The sequence below is a fragment of the Protomyctophum bolini genome, assembly GCF_963924005.1.
Source record: "Protomyctophum bolini genome assembly, chromosome: 13".
Lineage (NCBI taxonomy): Eukaryota > Metazoa > Chordata > Actinopteri > Myctophiformes > Myctophidae > Protomyctophum > Protomyctophum bolini.
In genome coordinates this window covers 31,416,472-31,441,064 of record NC_137874.1, presented here as the reverse complement: position 1 = coordinate 31,441,064, position 24,593 = coordinate 31,416,472, and the positions used below count along the sequence as shown (strand labels likewise).

At 42.4% G+C, this 24,593-nt stretch overlaps 1 protein-coding gene across 1 annotated transcript in view; it reads right to left on the bottom strand.

Moving 5' to 3' along the window:
- Nucleotides 1–24,593, bottom strand: part of LOC308326781 (1,4-alpha-glucan-branching enzyme-like) — a 142,452-nt gene that overhangs the window by 65,910 nt on the left and 51,949 nt on the right. The window contains exons 5-6 of the mRNA XM_080779810.1: nucleotides 21,889–22,024; nucleotides 5,507–5,597 (exon numbers count right to left, since the gene is read on the bottom strand). Of these exons, the coding sequence (XP_080635936.1) occupies nucleotides 5,507–5,597; nucleotides 21,889–22,024 (227 nt within the window). The remainder of the gene's footprint in view (nucleotides 1–5,506; nucleotides 5,598–21,888; nucleotides 22,025–24,593) is intronic.

Sequence of the window (24,593 nt, the reverse complement as noted above, 5' to 3'; positions counted from 1 at the left end):
CTTTACGCCGGGTCACCAGTTTCCCCACAATATGGCCCTGAATACTTTAGAGACAACAAACAACAGATACTGTACTATGGAAGGTGAAAAGGCTTGAAAGTCGTGGAGTGTTATAGAAATTAGAATTATAAATGACATGATGATAAATGGTAAATTCCAAGAAGCTCTGGCTTTTTGGAAAGAACACCCAGTACACTGATTGGACAGCTATGGTTACCATAGCATGGAAACTCAACATATTGTATCGTTTCACTTTGTATCGTATCGTTTGAAATGCAAATAATCGGCATCGAATCGTTTTGCAAAAAAAAAAGGAAAAAAACGATTGTATCCAATACTAAGCACTGTATTTTATTAAGAACAAATGTGTTTAATTACTTTTCCATTCCATATCGCTAAATGTGTTTATTCTCTGTGTTCATGTCAAGGTGCAGGTTTGTCCATAAGTGTTCACATATAATGTATTTGGCAGAGAAACACTGTGTTTACTTTATATCCATAATAATGTGAACATGATTCCCTTGAAAAAAAACCCTGCTCTATCCACATGTTTCACACAGACGTGTCTTTACTAAATAGTTACTGTATTGATTTTAAATCATTGAATCGTAACGTATCGCCATAATGAACCAATACACATTTACACATTTTAATTACCAATATCGTCCATATACACATTTTCGACTATATTTGAAATTAGCACATTTAGGCCTACAAGCTAGATATTTGTATACATTTTATACATTTGAAAACCTGTGAAATGGTACATTCTGCACAATGAGTACTTTCTACTTGGTACTTTAAATACATTTTTATACCAATAACTTAAATTCCGGACTATTACTTGAGTATTTATACATAGCAGTATTGAAGCTTGTAAAGAATTTGAATACTTTTTCCACCATTGGTCTTAATAGAATAGCAGCAGCCACCACAGCTGTGTTAGTTATATTGTATTAAAATACTCTACCAAAGAGATTGGTTAAAATAATGTTTTATTCACACACACACCGTCACGAAAGCTATGGATTGCATCTTTAAACTCAAATGTCATTCAATTTCCCTCTTCTCATCTCTAGGGTATCACAATACCCACACATTTATTGTTCCAGTGCTTCTGAGTGAACACTGCATTAGAGGATGACCCTGGACTGACAGTCTTTGAGTCTACGAATAACAATAAGGAGAGATGGAATGCTTAACGTTTGTGGTCTCATTTCCTGCATGAGCCCAGAGGAGAGAGCTGCGATGAAAGCAAATAAACATATAACTCCTAAGCCAGACATCCCTGTCCGTGTCATGTAAACATTATTGAACTCTTAATGAAATTCCCAAACGGCACCACAGCACAGGAGGGATTATGAGACATTTCTGAAACGTTTGGAAAAAACGTTTATAGGCTAGCATTTCCATCCGTACCCACCAGTCATTAAAGACACACTGCGGTCTGGAGCCACACTGCGGCTGATGGGTTATTGAATCCTTTTCGTCTCAACTAAACTGTCTCCCTCTCAGCTTTTCCTATGTTCTCTCTGACTGTAAACAGAGCATTTCATCCACTGAAAGAAGAAAAAAAGAATACTCCTGCCAATACGGTATGCAAGCTGGTATAGCCGCTCGAGCCAGCCTCGCAGCAGTGATGCAGATAAGCAGAGTTTCTACAGACACACATTTGGCTGCTAAATAATACAGATGAACGCATTTACAACAATTTAAACAAAACAGAAATCATAGCCAAAGGTATTTTATGGATCCATCCAGTCTTGTCTGTCGACTCTTTTACTGAGGACAGACATTCTTGAGGGGGAAAAAAACCTTGTGCTTCTGTAAAACTGCTATTACCACCTCTTTTTGCAATGGTTATATTAATTCTCACTTTTAGAACTGAAAGACATGCTGTGGGCAGCAGGGCGGAGTCAATAGAGAACCTGTGTACACAGCAAAATCCTCTGTGTTAATTTATCCTTTTGTAAGAGAGTATAGATGGAACCACAGGTCCATTTGGTTCCATCTGTACACTGTTAAATGCACACTAAAGAATATACTGTGTACAAGGCTATATGGTGCCTTACACTATATGTACCTGCACAGTGGAGGTCATGGAGGCAAATCATGTAACCAAGCAGAAAAACTTCCGACGAGACCGCAACCTTGCCTTTGACACTGTATATACAAGGTTTATAGGCCATATCATGACTGCCTGTTATATTGCCCCTTGGAGTAATAATAAATGGGCCTTATGCAATGAAAAGGAGGAGGAAGCAATGAAAACCAGTGATCCTTTTAACCTTTCCTCACCCGGCTGGATGACACAGAACATTCCAGAAAACAGGAAGAAACAGGCGGAGAGAGATGAACGTAGACAGAGCTATTTACTCGCCGTCTCTCGGCGGCTCCATCGCATGATGTGATTTGTGCTCATTCACTGCTCCTCTCCTCCCCCCTATCCCTTCCCTCCCTTCCTATCACCTCTCTCCCCCGTTCATCCTACGGTATCATCATCCACCCCTCTGCTCTCAACGAATGAAGAAGTAGTTCCCTGATTACAGTAGTTTGGCTGTCATCAAAATGAAGGGGAGCAGTGTTGGTCTGTAAAGTGAACTACCCAGCTCAGCGGACACTGCTTCACACACAGCCACACTGCACACCTAGTAGCAACACAAATCTTTCATGGAAGTCACTGGAACAAAATATTTTCAGAGGTCCGCAGCCAAAAACATTTTAGTTTGGGGTTCCTTCACATTAAAACGTTTGAGAATCACTGCTTTAGGAGGTTTCGCATTGTCGTGTGAACGGTGTGATGCTGTAGTCTCCTCCCTCATTATCCTCTTTCCTGACACTCTGACATCCACTGTTTTATCTGTGGTATCACAGTCAGAGTGTAGATATGGGGCTCTATTTCCGTCCATGCTAAACCCCTTATCCCTAAACTTCTTTGCCTTTTTTTTGTATTACCATGTTGTGTGTATAAGAGAGCATTAGTGTGAAGAGTCTGTCTGAATGAGTGTCTCTTGTGTCTCTTTGCGTATGGTTGAATCGGTTTGTCTGAGCCCTGCACTGGACTGTTTTCTTAGTCCTGCTCGCTCTAGATTCCTGCATGTGCCCGCAATGCTTTCATTTCTGACCTCCCACCAGAGGCTTTGAGTTCGAGTCCGAGTCCAGTCTGAAGTCTTTGAGGATGAGTCTGAAGTCTTTGAGGTTGTGCAACTCGAGTGCGGCTGAAATACGAAATCTGCCACCCAGAGTTAATTTCTGACCAACCGCTTCCGCCTGTATGCTAAATTTAAGTGCCGTTTAGTCCAACATAATCCTGCAATAACACTGTCTTCAGCCACATAATCTTGCAATATTTTGGGACATCACATAATGCATACATAAAAACACTGAATGAAAGGGAGGCAGAGACGGCATTACAGCACCATGGACAGCAGCACTGTGGCTGGATTGACTGTTTGACAGCAGGTTATTAAATAGAAGCATCACACAGACTATATATATATATATACACTATATATATATATATATATATATATATATAGTATATATAAGAGAGAGAAAGAGAGAGAGAGAGAGAGAGAGAGAGAGAGAGAGATCCTGCCTGCTTGCTGTTTCAAACCAGAAACAAAATTGTGTCAAAGGTTGACACACACACACACACACACACACACACACACACACACACACACACACACACACACACACACACACACACACACACACACACAGTAAGAAACATTTCCTAATCACATCCACCTCAGCAGCAGCATAATGGCTTTTAAAAACATCTATAGATGCACAGCAGGTGCAACTCCGTGTCGGAACTTCCAGACCCACAGGAACGCACTCAGGGTGCCGGCCCGGTTGCGGCTAGCCGCCTCACGTCCGAAATGGTCGAGAAATGACAGAGTTACCGTGTGGGGGTCCCCGGGGGGTTCCCCGGAACATCCAGACCCCCAGGAACACGCCCAGGAGGCCGGGCCGGTTCCGGCGAGCCGCCGCGCGTCCGAAACGGTTGAGAAATGACAGAGTCACCGCGCGGGGTTCCCCAGGGGGTCCCTCTACTGTACCGTCACTGTACTGTACTGTCACACCCGAAATCATCATACTAACAGTTAATATGTGTGTCTGTGTGTTAGGCTGTACAACAGTGACACTTGGTTGTGAAAACCAACCAAACGCTATTTTCGTGCTCGGACACAGCCAGGGACACAGCCATGCAGCCAGAGACACACACAGCTCCGTATAAGAGTGGCTGCACCACTCTAAAAAGAACAGCATAAGTGCTTTTATTTTCCTGAGCCAACACTGGGAGAAGAGGATAGAGGCTGGAGACACTGAGAGATTACAGCCAGTGACCCAGTGGTAATTGGCAATTACAGCTGGTACAATTATCGTTGTACTAAAAGGACTATAATTAAGGCTGATTCACTGAGGTCAAGTCAAGTCAATTTGACTTGTTTAGCACATTTCATATCAGGTAAACTCAATGTGCTACAGATTAGAAAACAAACAATTATGCACTAAAAAGTACCCACTTAACTAACAAAAAGCCTGGGAAAATAAGAAGCCGGCCTGGTTTTAAAATATGACACAGTTTTAGAAGATCTCAAGTCATCAGGCAGTTTGTTCCAGTATAGGACTGCAGGCCACTTTTACACAGCAGCAGTCTCCAGAAAAGGGGGTAAGTCCGGTTGCATTCTCACTTTTTACTACTAGTTACATTTAACATGCTGTACTAGTCCCGTTCAACCCCGGATTTGAAACCTTCTCACCACTGAGCTAATAGAGCCTGCATGCGCTTGCTTGCTACATTCAGGTCAACATTTGAGTCAACAGCCGAGAATTGCAGAACTACAAGCTCACATTAACGCGTCGCGGATGCAACATGTTGTAAGCTTGTAGGTCTGCTATTCTCACGTGACAATGACAAAGTATGAATTAGGCTAGAGGCTAGGTAGGCACTTGGGTGGTGCAGTACTAGTGTAAAGTGGCTGCCAGTCTGGGGGTTCTAAATCCACCGTGGTGCATCCGGCTTGGTCCAACGTCTATATGAAAACATTCTGCCCGCATTATGTTCGGGGCAGGGAAACCAGGCGGGGAGGGTGATATTTGTCACTACACAACACGTACTGTACTCAGTGTCAGCAGCTAGGGAGTGTTGGGTGGGTGGAGTAGGACAAAGGCTTACGTCCTTCTGGTGGGGGCTCCTCACTGGCTGGTGAGCCAGTAGGATACAGTGACAACACACAGAAATGTGTGTGGGGAAGAATCAATTGGCATAACATGATCTATTGCGGAGAAATAAGGGGTAAGACAAAACAAAAAAAGCAACCAAAAAATAAAAATAAAATAAAAGTATCATTCAGGCTTTAAATGAACAGGGAGGATTTTACTGTACATAAGTAGAGCCCAACATTCTGTCAGATACAGCAACACGTCAGGCGTATGACAGCACTATATCGCCCTCTTTTTCTCTGAATAATGGCAGTGGATTGTTTTTTTTTACCTGGATGCAGCAAAGAAGTTGGTGACTTGGTAACCAAAACTGGCATAGTAGGCATGTTCCATGATGGCCATTAGCTGGATACAGTTGTAACCTGAACAGGGAAGAACACAAAAAAGAAAAAGGGAAAAAAATGAACTTTACAAGAGAGTAACTGAGAGACAGAGAGATAATGTGTTCATCCATGTGTAGCGTGAGGAGGGGCGTGTTAATTGACAAGGCACAATTTGTGCTGAACAATGAAAGGATGACATAACACCAAAAACCCGTTTTCCTGCTGAGTACAGGTTATGACAAAACCCAGACCGGACAATTTGTCACGCTATCTGAAGTGACCACAAGGTTGACTTTTTGACCAAATGCTGACCCTAACAGGGAGACCCTCTGCCACATGGCACATGCAACTAGCGCAAACACCAACAGACATGCACGCTGAGTGTGGACATTTGTGTGCATTGTGTGTGTGTGTGTGTGTATGTGCGTGTGTGTGTGTGCGCGACGCGCGCATCTGCAGTGTTAGCACTCAGAGGAGTGTAAGAGTGTAAGGCGAGATGGTCAACGGAGATAAGAATGAATAATGACCACAGGATGTTTTCCCCGTGTGGAAAAACTGTTGATGAAGAACTTTTAACTGTGTTCTTTAAGTTAGTAGTTTAAGAACCGGTTTAAACCAGTTTTTGGGAAAAGAGAAACAGTCAGACCCCTTTTCCAATATAATGATCGTGTCAACTAAGACACGACGCTCTTGAACGGCGATAGCTCTAAGGAGCAGGTCGCCACATCACCGGCTGGCTAAGCTTTTACTTGGATGGCTCTGTTCTAGCGAAGCTCTGCGAGCAGATCGAATCAACGCACGGCTGGCCCGAGTACATGCAGTCGATTGCGCTTTTACGCAGTAGCTCTCCGGAGAGGCCACTCCAACCGGCAGGCAGCACCCAGCTGGCCTACGCGCAGGACAACAGACAGGCAGCCGGCCTGAGGACAACCGCCTAGTCTAAACGGCGATTATAGGACTTAAGAGCAGTCCTTGTTAATATACCAGTTTAATGCGAGTTTTACTCTGAGACAGTGATGACTTGTTACACTTTAACTTAAGAAGAAAAGTAAATTATCGCGCGCTGCATCTGGACCAAGTGAACTTTTCCTGGCAATGCAGAACGAGTGAGGACCTCCGTGGAAGGCTGATATTTACAATCAGGTGGGTCGGACTGATTGAACATCTAGCCTCAAAACGACATTTGGTTTGATAGGGACCTTAGGCGTATAATATAGTCTAGTTGTAAAGAAGAGCTCTCTTTATAGACTATGATACACTGAGGCCTTCATGCCACTCTACCCACCAAGCCTACACGCCCTCTCTCTCTTTGCGAGGCGTTACTCTCCTCCTCCTACCCTCTTTTCCATTCTTGTGCTGCTTACTGTAGCCTTCTTTAATCTCATGACGTGTTCGCTCATTGCTATGTGGTTTTTATGCCATTGTAACCAGTAATCGATATTAATAAACACTCCTTTTGATAGTACAATCTATTTTGTTGGAGCAGTTTATTTGGTTCATGATTTACTGTATATCTGAATGTTATTATGCAAAAGGGAATTCTATTACATTTCATTTATTCAAGCGGTCCAACAACTCACGTCCGACAGAGAGACGTTTTTGATGTGATGCGCTGAAATAGCTTGAATATTCCAGAGTCATTTTATTATGATTTTGGAGTATCATTGCTGATTAATCATATCGGATTAATCCACTATTTCACGGACTACATTAATGGTGCCCCGTTTATATGAGGACCCTTTTGAGACTGTAATGATTTCCCTTTGTATGTGACATCGGTGTACATTTTTTTTATTGAATCAAAGTTCAACGCAACTTTGGATTTCATGCTCATGTTTCACACGTCGCTGTAAGGGCTGACGTAATAAGCGTTCGACATCTCTAAATCACTAATAGCTAAACCTCTGCAGGGGGACGCTTGTGAAAAGAGAAATAAACAAAAACGGGTTTATAGTTCCTCACTTCCTAAGGACCCGACCGTTAAATAACCTCGGAAATTGCTATCCGAAGGCTGTTCTAAACGGTAAAACTGTGAGCCAACCGGCTTTCTGCCAACCGGCTTTCTATATTTGATCATCTGGTATGTCATATAGAGAAAAAGTTGGAACCTGGATGATGTGAAAAGTACGAAATTAAATGCTTCAAATAGGGTTTATAGCAGAAACACTTCGTGTGTAGTATGACTTTTTAACTTAACAAGTGCCCAAATAGGGTTTAGTGGCAGAAACACTTCGTGTGTAGTATGACTTTTTAACGTGACAAGTGCCCGCAGAGTAGCTAAGACTAATACTTTCTCGCTAAGACCAGGAGTGAATGAGACGTTTGAGTGTTTTTGTTAACACTGAACGAACGGCGCTGCATTGTAAATATCAGTGCGCGCCATTTTTGTGTTGTTGTAAATCTGCTGTTTTCCGACGGTTAAACACACCCCTTTTTGTCAGAAATCTGACGAAGGGAAGGTTTGTTGGCGAGATCGCCATCTTGCTTTTCAAGCTAACACGCCTCCACTGGGAGGACACAGAGCCGTGACGTAGCTTCGGTCGTGTGCGACCGACAGCCCCTCTGACAGGCGAACACAGCCAAACACCCCAACTAGTGGCTATAGCTGGCTTGTGCATGTTTGATGTGACATTCGATAACACGCGTCCGTGTCTTATGAATTTGTTTCACGTCACATCACTGGTGTTGCATGCTGTGTCTTGAGTAGTGGCAACGTCATACGTGGCTGCTCGAATTAATGGTTCTTTGAATTATAGTAGGGCTTAGTAACACCCGTACTGCTAGTTTGATTGGTGTAAACCGGTGTAAGGATTTTAGGAACGGCTATCTAACTCCATGCACTGTCGTTTTGAATCAGTTTAACACAATTTGTCGTGAATGAGCATAAATGAGACATTTTCTTTAAGGGATAGAATACTTGTTGACTTAATAGCTACTGAGGTTTGTTTGCCTACAGGCTATTATTACAGGACCTAGTTTTACACTGGGCCTTTACCAAATTTAGTTTTCAAGGAAGTTGAAAGGTAATTGAGTGATCGTTTAATTAGACCTCCACAGGTTATAATTGATCGACCATTAACAGCTTTAATTGTGCAAGCTACTGTCACTGACATTTTGTAATTCAGTTTTGACAGGATAACATTGATTGAGTAATGAATGGCTTGTTCATTCATTTAAAGTTAAAGCGATCATTACAGGCGACTTTGACTAAACTTTAATTTGGTATTGTTTGATTAGTTCCCATTGAATGATTTGAAGTATAATTAAGTTAATTGGATCGATTTTAATTTGAATTAATTACATTTTTAAGGTTTAATTGATTTAAATTTTAATTGAATTGAATTTATAAAATTTTATGAAATTTGGATTAATTTTTTATTTTATTTTATTCATTCAATTTTCAAATTATTATTATTATTTTTTTTCTCTCTCTTTGCTGTTTTTGATTTATTTTATTTTATTTCTGATCCCCATATCTTTTCGTTTTATTTGCTCTCTTCCTCCTTTTTCAAACAATCATTTGATTCTTTGATAAGGATTTAGAGAGTCAATAAAAAGGGGGTTAAGGAATATATATAATAATTACAGAGCAGGGAGAAAAAGAAACAAAAACAGGTGCGTTTTCCCTTTGTCTCATTTGTGCGCATTTATCAGCTTTGCTGTTGTGCTTGATTGCCAGTGCTGAGACGCTGTTTCTCCATTCCTTTTACCTCAAATAGCAGTGCGGTGTTTTTGAGTATTAGTACATTTTCGAAGACTTTCAGGCTGGTATACTACTAGCCTACTTTGTGTTGTGAAGGGACAAGTGACTCCAAAGCAGTCACATCCCTGTTGTCAGGAGCCTACAAAAAAAGTTAGATTGCAGGATCGCCATCTTGTATTTTACCTCACGTAGCCCCGTCCCCCGATAGGAGGTCCAAAACTAAGGCCGCCCATCCGGCGGGCGCTTTGGACATTCCCCCTTTGCCCGTACTGTGTGACAATCACAGCCAGTCACCCCATCTAGTGGCCATAGCTGGTGTCACGACGTGGTACGTGCATGTTCATGGTTGGACAAAGCATTAAGACGTTTGGATCTGTGTCATGTGTACGCTGTTTTTGTGAATAACGGCACAACACTCACTGGGTCTATTTGCATGCGTTTGTTCAAATAGTATCAGCAACCGCGTACATGCGGAGCTGCTCAATTTGTGTTTCTTTGAAGTATAGTGTTACTCAGAGACACTGTACTGCTGGTTTGATTGTTTGTACTCTGTGTGGTGGTTTTGTGGTACTGCTCCGTTACACTGTCGTATGGTTCGGGTGGAGAAAAGTCATTTTTGAATGCACAATGAATGAAACGTTTTGAAAGTGGGGACCTGTATTATTATAAATCTAAATTGTGATTGTTTTATCACACCCTACCATTATAGAATCCTAGCTTCGCCTAAGGTTTCACAATTTAAATTCTAAAAAGTTTCAACTGTGGCTGTGTGATCGTTTGATTAGACCTGTACGGGTTATAATTGATCGATCGCTTACTCATTGTTTTAGCTGGCTCCATTTCGTGAAATTGTTTTGATTTGACCCGGTGGTTGAATTAATTCCATTTTCGCGAATGGTCTTAGTTGCAAGCTGTTAATAATCAGTGACTCTCACTGCTTAATTAATTCCGTTTTGACAAATAGTTTTAATCGAATAGTGGGCTATTTGCTCATGTTTTCAATTAATTCAGTTTTGACAGACAGCTTTGATTTGGCAATCAGTTACTTACTCAGTGTTTCGATTGAACATTGGTAACTGCAACTTGGATAAGGCTTTAATTGAACTTTAATTGAATTTCATTGCTTCAATTTTTTTTAATAAAAGAAAAAAGGAATGAAAGTTTTTAATTCAATTTGATTGATTGAAGTTTAAGTTTGAATTTTATTAGAATTTTAGTTTTTGAGATTTTTTTTTTTAACGTTTTATTTGCTCTCTTCCTTCCGCTTCGATTCTTTGATAGGAATTAAGAGAGTAAATAAAAGGGGGGTTAATAGGTAAATAATAAATAACAAAAACAAATATATATCCACTTTGTTTCATTCGTGCGCATTCTTACATTGCTGTTTTTGCTTGATAGACAGTGGAAGGACGCTACTTGTCCATTCTACCTCCCGGTGTCAGGGTTACGGAACAACAGCATTTGTGGAGCTTTTGAGTATTGTTATACTTCCGAGAGCTTTCAAATTACTAGTGCTAAAACCATAGCAGTCAGAAGGTGAACATGGATCCAATTATAGCCATGATCAAAGGACTCCAAGTCACCACTGGTCTATTTATTGATGACACGCCTTGCGTGAATCAATTAGATGCGACCATGACCCACTTGAATGTCCAAACTCTAGCTAATTTACATGCTGAAACCAGAGGCTATACTGAAGCCGAACGGGATAAATTAGCTGGACATTTGTTGGGAAATTTAATCCGTTTATTTGAGCTGGATCTTGCGACAGGCAAAGCACTTCGTCAGCAAGTACAGGATTTAACTGAAAAGGCCAACCAGACCAGCAGTGACCTCCTCAAGGCACAGCTGGAAATAACTCTCTTACAGGGCATTAGTTCCCCAGCTTCCCCGCCGGGGACTCCTCCTTTGGAGGGGGGAAATGCCCAGTTGCGGCAGAGTCTGACTTCCCAAGACACACCCATGATGGGTGTGGAAGGAAGGTCTACAGACCCATTGGTGACCGACCGGCTGGATGCCGACGTCACTCTGCGCAAAGTAACAGACTTGGGTTGGTTGATCAGCACTGATTCCTATGATTCCAGTTATATCATTCCGGTCATGGGCAAAAGCACTGCGTTACTGCAGTGGGACCAAAGGTCCCCTGATGTGACCACGTCGTTGCCCTCAGGCGCGACCTCTATAGTCTATCAACTGCCCTTAGTGGGCAGGATGGAATTTGATGATCAGGAGCACATGTTGATATACAACATCGCTCAGGAAGGCACGGCCGCAGCGCACAAGAAGCGCACGGCAACCCTGGCTAGGGTAAGCGTGCTCGGTCCTCCACCACTGCCAGAGTTCGACGCAGAAATAACTCAAACTCTGGCGCTGGGGGACGCAACCGCAGATCCAAAATTCCACACAGATTTTCGGCAGGTGTTGTATAAGCACGAGTCTGTCTTTGCCAAGGTTTCTCTTGATCGCGGGTTCACCGACATCCACATGATGCGGACCCCGATGGAACCAGGTGCCCCGCCCTCGTGTGTGCGGCAATACAAAGTTCCCCTGACTCTGTACGACGAAACCCCGATTGACTATAGTAAACTGGCCCCTGTGGAAAGACATTTTGATCTAGTGTCATTACAGGCGGCTGACCCAGCCCTAGCCCACATGATGGCGCTCCTTGCTGGTGATACCCCATCACCTATCCCTGACGCAGACAGGGACTCCACAGAGTACCTGGCACAACTGCTGTTAGCAATGGACTGCATGTCACTGAGCGGGGGGCTGTTGGTGTATGCTGTTGACTTATATGCTGCACAGCGTGTGGTCATCCCCCAGCACCACAGGGGGATCCTATTAAGCTTTGGCCACAACTCCGCAACTGCTGGACATCAGGGTGCCCAGGCAACCTGCGATGTGTTGTGTCAGATAGCTTATTGGCCCAAAATGCACCAAGATGTGGTTGTTTATGTGAAAGGTTGTCTGACTTGTTGTCAGTCCCAAACTTCAAGTCCAAACCCCAGAGTGCCCTCACAAGAGAGGGGAGTTAAGTTTCCATGTGCAGACCTCCAGATAGACTGGTTTGGGCCATTTGCCAGATCTTCTCAGGAAAACTTGGCAAAGAGCATGCAGGTCAGGAAAGCTTCCTATGACGACAGGGCCTCGCAGGGCCAGATCAAATTACACATGCCCCAGACAATCACCGAACTGACCGACGCTGAGACCAAAGCCCCTCTGTGGCTGCTCTACATTGTAGAGCGCTTGGTCGTGTTATATCTAGTCTATTTGAGTTTCTCACTGAAATAGTTTAAGCGACATAGGATCCTGTTTCCCGTGAAACAGTAAGAAACTTCCTCCCCTACCGAAACGGGATGACCAATCAGTGTGTAATTAGTAACCTTTGTTTACCTTCTTTTTATTTTATTCTTATACTATGAAAGCTACCTCAAAATACCTATACAGAATACTGACTCCTATGATGAAGGGTTGACCTTTTAATTCGACCCTGCTTCAGTGTGAGACATGAGCAAACTACAACTCACTAATGAAACAAATCCAACAAATAGATACGTTAATCTGTCACAAATGTAGCTACTCCTTTTTGTTTACTTACATTAGATTTTTGAGCCATTTTGCTCCTTATATTTTGTTATCATTTAAGTCTTATTTTTACCGGACAAAATGTTTACTTACATTAGATTTTGAGCCGTTTTGCTCCTTATATTTTGTTATCATTTAAGTTTCATTTTTACCAGACTAAATGTTTATTTACATTAGATGTTGAGCCCTTTTTGCTCCTTATATCCGGTTATCATTTAACGAAAGTATGATTTCCTTGCTTCTACTCTGGCCCTTGTTCCATTTTCTCTTCTCACTGTCACCCTGGTTTGCCAGTCTTTAGACCAGCACAACTTTACAAATAGAAGAGGGAGCTCAGTGTAAATGACTTAGGAGAAACCATGTCGTTTTGGGTGCATGATGGGGTCAATGAGACTCTGACCCGCCCGCAATGACATGATTGACATTGCTGTGTGTTTTTCCCCTGGGAGCCTGCCGTGCTCAGGGAAAAACCTTACACCCACCTGAATGACATTACAGACACCGCTTCCTCCTCCTCTATCATGGATATCATTCCGGGCAAACCGGAAACCTTGCAACACACCTGAAATGACACTGTTGCGTTCCTCTCCTGGGAGCAAAGGATCGTGCTCGGAAAAAACTCCCTCTCCCTCTCTCTCTCATGAAACTCTTTTCGTGCAGAGCGGGACCTGGCCTCACCTAAAGACATTGCATACACTGTCGCCTGCTCTCTGTCACTCTCTCTCTCTCTCTCTCCCTTACCCATGGATGCTGATACAGGCCGAGGAAGACCTGCACCCAGGTTAATGACATTACAGACACTGCCTCATGCCTCCCAGTTCCTCCTGGATTCTACTCTGCAACTAGCGGAACTCTGCATCCGCCTGAAATAACATTACAGGCATTGATTTCCTACCACTCCCCTGTGCCACAGATACTACACTGGGCACCCAAGAGAAAGCCATGAACATTGACAACACATTGGCCTCAAATTGACAGCTTGTCACAAATTAAGTGCGGGATATGAAATAGGACAAATGAGGGTCCACGGACGTTGTCTCGTGCCCCCTCATGTGTCCTAAGGGGGGATTATGTAGCGTGAGGAGGGGCGTGTTAATTGACAAGGCACAATTTGTGCTGAACAATGAAAGGATGACATAACACCAAAAACCCGTTTTCCTGCTGAGTACAGGTTATGACAAAACCCAGACCGGACAATTTGTCACGCTATCTGAAGTGACCACAAGGTTGACTTTTTGACCAAATGCTGACCCTAACAGGGAGACCCTCTGCCACATGGCACATGCAAACACCAACAGACATGCACGCTGAGTGTGGACATTTGTGTGCATTGTGTGTGTGTGTGTGTGTATGTGCGTGTGTGTGTGTGCGCGACGCGCGCATCTGCAGTGTTAGCACTCAGAGGAGTGTAAGAGTGTAAGGCGAGATGGTCAACGGAGATAAGAATGAATAATGACCACAGGATGTTTTCCCCGTGTGGAAAAACTGTTGATGAAGAACTTTTAACTGTGTTCTTTAAGTTAGTAGTTTAAGAACCGGTTTAAACCAGTTTTTGGGAAAAGAGAAACAGTCAGACCCCTTTTCCAATATAATGATCGTGTCAACTAAGACACGACGCTCTTGAACGGCGATAGCTCTAAGGAGCAGGTCGCCACATCACCGGCTGGCTAAGCTTTTACTTGGATGGCTCTGTTCTAGCGAAGCTCTGCGAGCAGATCGAATCAACGCACGGCTGGCCCGAGTACATGCAGTCGATTGCGCTTTTACGCAGTAGCTCTCCGGAGAGGCCACTCCAACCGGCAGGCAGCACCCAGCTGGCCTACGCGCAGGACAACAGACAGGCAGCCGGCCTGAGGACAACCGCCTAGTCTAAACGGCGATTATAGGACTTAAGAGCAGTCCTTGTTAATATACCAGTTTAATGCGAGTTTTACTCTGAGACAGTGATGACTTGTTACACTTTAACTTAAGAAGAAAAGTAAATTCTCGCGCGCTGCATCTGGACCAAGTGAACTTTTCCTGGCAATGCAGAACGAGTGAGGACCTCCGTGGAAGGCTGATATTTACAATCAGGTGGGTCGGACTGATTGAACATCTAGCCTCAAAACGACATTTGGTTTGATAGGGACCTTAGGCGTATAATATAGTCTAGTTGTAAAGAAGAGCTCTCTTTATAGACTATGATACACTGAGGCCTTCATGCCACTCTACCCACCAAGCCTACACGCCCTCTCTCTCTTTGCGAGGCGTTACTCTCCTCCTCCTACCCTCTTTTCCATTCTTGTGCTGCTTACTGTAGCCTTCTTTAATCTCATGACGTGTTCGCTCATTGCTATGTGGTTTTTATGCCATTGTAACCAGTAATCGATATTAATAAACACTCCTTTTGATAGTACAATCTATTTTGTTGGAGCAGTTTATTTGGTTCATGATTTACTGTATATCTGAATGTTATTATGCAAAAGGGAATTCTATTACATTTCATTTATTCAAGCGGTCCAACAACTCACGTCCGACAGAGAGACGTTTTTGATGTGATGCGCTGAAATAGCTTGAATATTCCAGAGTCATTTTATTATGATTTTGGAGTATCATTGCTGATTAATCATATCGGATTAATCCACTATTTCACGGACTACACATGCGTATGTGGTTGCGTGGACACGTGTTTGCGCATGCGTGTGTAAGCGTCCATGTCTGTGCTTGTGTGAGTGTGTGTATAGGTGATGTATTTCCCTGATTGCAGCGGGTCAAGTCTTTCCCCCCAGCACCCTGAGAAAGGGACGGAGAAAGAGAATAAGAGTTGAGAGAGACAGAGAGAGAGAGAGAGAGAGAGAGAGAGAGAAAGAGAGAGAGAGATGGTCCATTGTCAACAGAGACCTTGTTCAGACTCTAACCTCCTTTTAAACCACTTCGCCTTGGGAGATGGTGTCTGCCAGGGTGAGTACATGTAAGCGCTCGTGCACGCACGTGCGTGTGAGAAAGAGAGGATATCTCAGGACAGTCCATGAATCTCTCAGTGGCATGCTAGAATCAGCCACAGTATCACTTGACAAAAGTGCCGTATTTTCAAAAGTCACTTTTGTCAAGTGAAAAGGGTAGAGCACACGCGCACACATACGTATTATTATTCTTTTATTTTATCATCATGATTTTTTCTCTCTCCTGATTTCACCAATTCCACCTCTTGTGTAGTCCCTGTTAACATCAAGGAGGGTGTACTGTAGATCAGTGATACTCAAACTCAGGCCCGCACAATCAATGTGCTTAATGATCTCAAAGTCACGCATCCTTGAGAGCAATAAAATTAAACCAAATGGACCCTTCCGGGTCTACACAATTAGAGAATGTAAAATAATTGTTATTTTGATAAACGTTTGCCTGTTATCTCTCCTAATGGTAGCAACATCAATACAGCATGGAATTGTGGACAAAATCTTATCCAACGCTAACAAAATATTCTTTAGTTTTTTGGGTCTGAGGCGCTAAATCTTCAAATGGTGGTCCGTGGTTCAAATGCTGAATACATAATGGGCATCGATATGAACCACTGCATTATGCGGAAATAAAGCACATAAAATAGAGAAGTTATCAAGTATCATTAATGTTGTCATTTCATCAACCGGCCCCTTGCCATTTTTGTAATGTGGCCCACAGGTTCACCTATTTGAGTATCCCTGCTGTAGATAACCACGTGCCTCCTCCAATAGAAAGAATGTTGGGAGGAAGAACAGCTATCCTCTGCTGAACAGGAAGCCTGACCGGCCAGTAGGAGGCGCTGTGACTAGTGCAGTGCAGTGAGAATGGCTTCCTCTGGCTACCCAAATACAGCTAATTGAGTTTGGCACCTGGGGTGACGCAGGGGTAGCCTCGGAGGCTTGACCATATAGTTACTTTACCCCTGCGTCACCTTGACACCTCCATCATTATTTTTGTCCATTATCTTTTATCTTTAAAACAGGAGAGGTCTGACTTTACAGTTGCATCATGTACTTGTCAGCCTCTTGTGATGTCAGGAGTAGAATTTCGAGCTGTAATCTGTGTTTGCACTTCTGCTGTTAATAATTATGGATTGGCTTGCCTGGCAAACACAGACAAAGTTAAAAAATAACATTATAACACACCTTTTCGGTGGGAAAGTTTTCACCTAAACAGTGGGTTTGAGACTAGGCGCTCATAGTCTATCACTTAAACGGTGGTTTAGGATGGCCACGCCCCCCTCCGGAGCGAGCCAGGGTGAACACAGTGACGGTGGTTAGTACAAACAAGGAGAAGTGCTGGGGTGAGCGGTGAGTTGCTTATCACCGCAGCTCAGTTGTAGTTTCCCAACCACCACGGTGGTCACCTTATCACCTAAAACTGCACGGTGGTCACCTTATCACCTAAAAGTGGAGTATGCGAGGGAATGTAAAACGTGCATTTTTGTTTCATTACGTATAGTCAAAAAATAGTCCAAAGATTCAAGATTGTATTATTAATTAATTAATTATCAATTAATTATAGCTACAGTAGCACATCTACAAGCTCAAAACGTGTCAGGTCGACCGCTATTCATGGGATGCGTTTTGTTGTCTGTTCTTCTCTAATCTCTCCCTCTTGTATAACGTTTTTTTAAATCTACCTAGAGCTGACTTTGTTCTAACTGTGCCTTCTTGTCTTCTGCCTGTCGGACTCCATTTTTCTTCCTCTAGATAAGCAGATACTGACAATAATTTATGATTGTCGGAACCTATTTAATATGTACATCCAGTACACAGTGTCTACTCTACTGTATTCAGAGGTCGCGCTAGGTCGCGCTTTAAACTGCCGGTCAGAATGTCTGCCATGATTATGGTCTGCTTACCGGACATCCGATAAGAATAACGGTCATATATATTTTTTATGCAGGAACGACAAGCAGGTACATAAACTTAAGTCAATAACAAAAGTCACAGCATTACATTTGGGATTGAGAATGCGTGGAACGTGGAGTAAGTAATAGAAGATTTGATCAGCTTCATCTCGGTTCATTAGAAGTGCAAATTATGTGTCTGTGACTGTATATGCGTAATGATTTCCAACAAAATATTGCATCTTCACTTTTATAGAACACTCGAGAAATCAAAGCGTCTATAAGGGTCTCCTCATAGAGATTTTTGATTTTTGAAGTGGTAACGTTTTATGGGTTGGGACCGTGCATTCCATGTTCACCTGCACGCTATGCCAATTGAGACTATAGCAGCTGATGTTTTTCACCAAGTGTCAAGTGTCTCTGACGTGTATGAGTGAGAGAGAAAGAGAGAGAGAGAGAGAGAGAGAGAGAGGATGTGTGAAATTTGCAGGGATAATAATTATTAATTGCCACATTTCCTTTTTTAACGGATACAATGTCCGGAGAGAATTATATTTTTCGGTCTTTGTCATAAAAATGTCAATATCCGACAATTTATGCCTTTATTGATAGGATAGTACTAGGGTGACAGGAAATGAAGAGAGATGACATACAGCGAATATCTAATATCACACACACACACACACACACACACACACACACACACACACACACACACACACACACACACACACACACACACACACACACACACACACACACACACACACACACACACACACACACACACACACACACACACACAAATAATAAAGTGTACTGTATATCTCACTCATCATTTCCCCCCCAAAAGTATCTCTTTGAACCCACGCACATCGTTCTCGTTCACAGCAATCAAAATGTATTCACCAGACAGTCACCTGACGTAGGCCGAGTCTGCTTCCACACTGTACACACCTGGAGATGTCAGAATAGATCACCATGTCTCAAGAGTCCTCTAGCTGCTGAGACACGGAAGCTGTGACATCAAAGGCACACAATGATGGTTTGGGGAAATGTCAATATCTCACACTGTCTCTATCTGGTTGTGTTCTCTCTCTAAACATGCTCAATTAGACAATTAATTCCTCTATGTACCTCCATGTTACAGTCTTCATCGTGTTATTTTATCTATCAATCAATCGATATAATTTTATTTAATGTGTTTCTATCTCTTTCCTTTTGCTTTCTACCTGTCCTCTCTCTTCTCACAGAATACTAAAATGAAGCGTGCAGACTCCCCCCCCTCCCCCCCTGTAATCCTGTGATGTGACACATAAAACTGATTCTGACTCGGTATCCCCCGGCTATCCCCTACCTCACCAGGGTAGCCGACTTATGTGCTCAATAGTTAAGTCATTTTCTCATCCATGCTTTGCTGTCGCCTTGGAACCCAGCCCGCTTGCGCTCCCAGAAATCCCTGCCTGTTCAGATCCCAGGAATCCAACTTAAATTCTCCCAAGCAAAAAATTCTCTCCTCCATGCACAGCAGAACCATTAAATGCCTATACGACACTTGGTCATCGCTGTGGTCTACACAGAGCTACAAAGCCAACCAGATAGATCTGTATTTATTATAATTTTTGTTTTATTATGAAATAGGAAAACTGTAAATTGTAAATGAGCAACTATAACCTCAATGTGTTTCGGATGCTTAGGTCACTGTCCTACAATAGATTAACATTGCTGCTCATGCTTGTTTTGTGCAAATCGTGAATGTCTGGGTCACAGCAGGAAACTAGACAACCTCGGAGAGGTCGCAATTTTAAAAAATTGCAGAGTGTGGTTGCCGCAGTGGCTTACATATATATACCCCTCCCACTGATATTGCCAGCCTGTTACAGTTTCAAGTCACACCTTAGATCGTGTGTAAGTAATTCGGAGGGGATTTAACCCCCGAAATTCTGGTTTTCCGACAAACGGTTACATTTATCGCGTTTGCGGCGCCCCCTATGGATGAAAATGGAATTGCTTTTGGAACTCGGTTGAACGAACCACCCCGGACATGTGATTCAAATTTGGGATGGATTGGACATTCCGTTCGTGATTTATGGCATTTTTCGTGATATAGGCCCCTCCTACTGACTTCGGAAGACGATTACGGCCGAACGATACGCACTACCGAAAATCTGCGTTTCTGTTTTAATCGGATGGGTCCAGAGATCACGTGTACAGATTTTTGTGAGATTTGGACAAAATCTGTAGGAGGAAAAGCAAAAAGTGTGTTTTGGACAAAATTCAAAATGGCGGAAAATCCATCATGGCGGAAATGGGCGTGGCCTATATGGGGAGATGCGTCATGACCCAAGGAATCCAGGGAAAAAATAATTTTGATTTTACGACATACGGTTCAAGAGTTATGAGCCAAAAGGTAAAGTGGGCTGTTATAGCGCCACCATGAGGCCGACCTAAAAAAATATATTTTTAATTAATTTTAGTGATAATTAGGAAATATTCCTCCAAGTTTTGTAACTATAGTGCTTACAGTCTCAGAGGGAAAAATACTTGAATGTGATTTTTTGCATTTTTCCATTGAAGTCAATGGGATACAGTCAAAACTGAGGGAGGGGTAGTGCGTCAAAATAAAGACTAGTGGAATAAACTATGGAATAAGTGGAATGAATAATAAAGTGTTACAATTACAAGAGTCTGGTTGCCCTGTTGGGCAACCACACTAACTAGCCATGGTTTTAGGTTATAAGGAAATTGTTGACGAGTACTGTAACTGGGACTTACACTAGTGATATATATCAGAGGGTGTGCCGTCTATACAATGAATTGTGATTATTGTTTTGTATTATTATTGTTATTATTATTAGAAATGTCTATGTTAAGTTCATCATGCAGATTTGGACCAGTGCGACATTTCTTGTGCAGAAGTCAGTTCCCGAATTTGTTTCACATTGTGTGAGGGGAGAGAGCCTACGGTATTTCAACTATGCAATGTAACCTGGCTAATGCTGGGTACCGAAACCTGAACACACTGATCAACGGATCATTTACTTACATACATATTGTGCATATAGCCAATGGGTTCCCAGATTGAACTTTTTTTTTCTTCTGTTTTACACTGGAGATTCAAACAATCGCTGATGAAATAACATTGAGACAATGAAAATGAAAATGAAAACAATCCTTTCTGATTCATATCATCAAACTGTCAATTATGTAAGTATACAACCCAGTACTATTCCTTTTGTGTTATATGACTAGTCAGAATGGGTCAAAATGTCATTTTGTGCCGTGGAGCTCTGACTGGTATGGTGTCATGACCATCGTTAGCAGACCATAGCGGCTGCCATTCACACATTCAAGATTCAATCTGAACGGATTCATGTTATTAATGGGTACAATAAGACACTTGTGTCCTGTGCTAAAAAGCTAATCAAATCAAATCACGCTGATGAATAATGTAAATCACTTGTTTCTTTCTGCTTTCATTTTACGAAGCCATGAGTTCTCAAATTTAAAGTGCCAGCGTCTCATGGATATAGAAGCAATGGAACATATGAATTGGCATGTTATGTGCAGTCTTACATTTCTCTGAAGCCACATACAGTACAATACAGTGGCCGCAGGCACCATTCACACTACTGATTGTTATTCTTGCTTGATATAATCAGAAAATAGTTAGAAGAATTAATTGTTGTTAAATGATGGTGCAGCAACATAAATACTGCAGGTGCTCCTCTTTCCCAAAAAGCCATGAACTTTCACGTCTTACCACTGTATGAACATGCACGCACGCACGCACGCTCGCACGCACGCACGCACGCACGCACGCACACAGGGTTTTTCAGAGTAAAATCTGCCTCATCTGCATGGCACTCTAGTGCCTTTATTATGAAAAAATCCCTGGGAAAAGAAGTGTTAACTCTGAGTACCCGGATCTCCCCCATTTAATCCGACTGATCCAGGAGCACTTTTTTTTTACCATTTTAACTTTATTGACTCCGGTGAGCACCTGGCTGTATCTTTGTCTCTGCAAGAGAACATTTTGTGTTGATACAATTTTGACTGTCCCCCAAGAATGGGGCTGTTAAAAACGGTTCCACATTATACAAGCTCACAATGAATTGCACTGTGATGATCAGTACTTAAGCAAAATCTCTCTCTCTCTCTCTCTAAATTATTATTTTTAACCAAACTCTACACCCTACACCCTTGCTTACCCAAGTCCTTGATGCGTGGTAAAACATTGACGGTGAAGTTCTCGTAGGTGGCGATCTTCGTCTCGGGAGAGGCTATGCCAACGTGGGCCTCGTAAATTCTCAGTGAGCGAGGGCGCTTTGGGCGAGCGTGCTGGTGCTGAAAGAAGAGAAAGCAGGAGTGAAGGGGAGAGGAAAGGAGAAAAAAAAGAGATTGTATGATTCTCATGGGGGAGAGAGAGAGAGAGAGAGAACTTTTCAAATCAAATATTCAGGAGCCATGCCTCGAGTATGAAGAGAAAGACAAGGTTATGGACTAGCTCAACCCTAATAAAACGATAGGATAAGTTGATTTATATACACAGTAAAACCCAGTGATGGAAAGTACTGTACATATAATATTGAATTAGGAAGAAGACCCGGACTGGATCCACAGATCCGGATCTGCAAAAACTATATGGCTGTTGCCTAATTTAAGATAAAGCGGTATTCACCATTCAGCACAGAAGAGTAAGAACATATTTGGATGTTAAGTTTGGGTTGATAAATCTCAAGTAGGCATTTCATATTGTTCTCTTCACGAGAAGATATAAGAGAAATATAATGGAAATTTAAGATAACATTGCTGCATAAGGCCCATTGTGTTCTATACCTCCAGCAATCTTACATCATCAACAGCCGTGTGAGGCAAGCCAGGGAAGAACAGGGGGAAAAGTAAAGTTATGAAATAGCTCGAGGAGACAAGGAGACAAGGACGGGATGGTGGAAGTTAGCTTTCGGAGAGAGAGAGAGAGAGAGAGAGAGAGAGAGAGAGAGAGAGAGAGAGAGGGCATGTAGGGTAGGGACGTACACACTGTAGACTTGGGAGAGAAAATACTTTAAATAAAAATCAGGCACAGAGGAGCATCCAGTAGGAGGGAGTTGAGGTAAACAGGATCACAAAATGTGGTTGTCTGTGCTAGGCATCTAGTGAATATGCACCACAGGGAACGAGGGAAGGCAGAGAGACCGATTGATTATTGACAGACACATGTTTTGAGAGGGGGGTTAATTATTGATAGACAAACAAACGCACACACGCACACGCACGCACGCACGCACGCACGCCAACATTTTTCTGCTCATGCTTGTATGGGTGAAGGACAACTAATTGAATCTTGAATCTTTTGCATACGGTAATCAAAAAAAAAGTTTTGCAAGAAGATTCTGCAAGTATTGCATCGAGTCTTGAGAAACTTTGAGAAATGGCAATGCAATACAAGGTTGTTTTGAAACGAGGGATTTGCTTATACTGGGATGGAAAAATGTTTATGGTAATTAGAAATACAAATTAAGAATTACTTAAAACGTGAAAAAGATTAAAGGGATATTTCACTTTCAAAAAAACTTTTGGTCATTTTATCGTCTACTCAGGCTTATGTGAACACCACAGACAGTTTTCACGTTGCTTGATTCAGTATTTAGATATTTGATATTAATTTTAGCTGCCCCCCCTTCCTATACAAACCCATTAAAACGTCAAAATCCATTTTAACCATGATAGATGCATCGAAAACACCCAACCTTTTTCCTGTTGACTGATATTGTCCATTTTTCATTTTCATTTACTGTTTTCAGTTATTTTTTATAATTCTTTTGGAAAAGAACCTCCTTTAGCACCTCACAAAATCAAAAATAATTATTAAAAAAAAAGAAGAAAACAGTAAATGAAAATCCACGCCAAGATGCTTCATAACCCGTCAGATGATTTTAGGCCTTCCGTGCTGTCCAGGCTGCTAGACAGTGCCTACGTTCTTCTGTCCAGGCTGCTAGACAGTGCCTACGACTACGTTCTTCCCATCATGAGGATCAATGCGCGCGCACCCCAAAAGGATCCACTCATTGTCGTTTCTTTGCTTTGTTTTTGTCCAATCCGCCCGACGTTCACATGTAAATAGTGATTTTTGATCGCATCACGCCCGCCAGTTTGTGGTGAAAACTGCAGGCTGCTGCTCGTACAACATTTTGCTCCTCCTCTCGCTGTGTTGGGCTGAGTGCCACGGAAGTAGTTGGCGCAAATTCACAGATATTGCCTGGCTGCCTGCGGTAATTTCACATGAACACTAGAGGGCGATGAAAGTGTTAACAGAACGTTTCTACTCCACCAGACAGCATGACAGTTGTTTCCCTAAATCCCTCAGGATCCTGAACAAACATCATCCCTCCATCTCTCCATTCCCCCCAAATCGATCTGAACTGAACCCACTGGACTGAACTGCACCAGCAACCCACCTTTTCTCTTCCTACTGTTCCACCTCTCTCTCTCTCTCTCTCTCTCTCTCCACCTACAAAGTGCAATAATATAGCATAGTAGTAGTATAGTTAGCATATGGATCAAATCTAACATTTAACGCATTTAACACATTCAGTTATTATCGGCCCGATATTGCTGTTATTGGTCAATATCGGTATCTGCAAATAAAACTGACATTATCCGATGGCAGTAGCTGATATTTATCTGCTGTTGATATGCATACATTTTGCATTGACTATGTTGGTGTGTTTGTTGGTTATCTGCAGCCCACCAAGCTGTAGATTCTAAACATTGTATTGTATTGAAGATGTATTTGTTTCTCTGGCACAAAAGGGGGAAATAAAAACAACAAAAACTAAAACATATATCGGTATCAGTATCGGCTATATTGTTATTTTAAACCTCGGTATCGGCCAAGCGTTCTGTCTACGCAGAG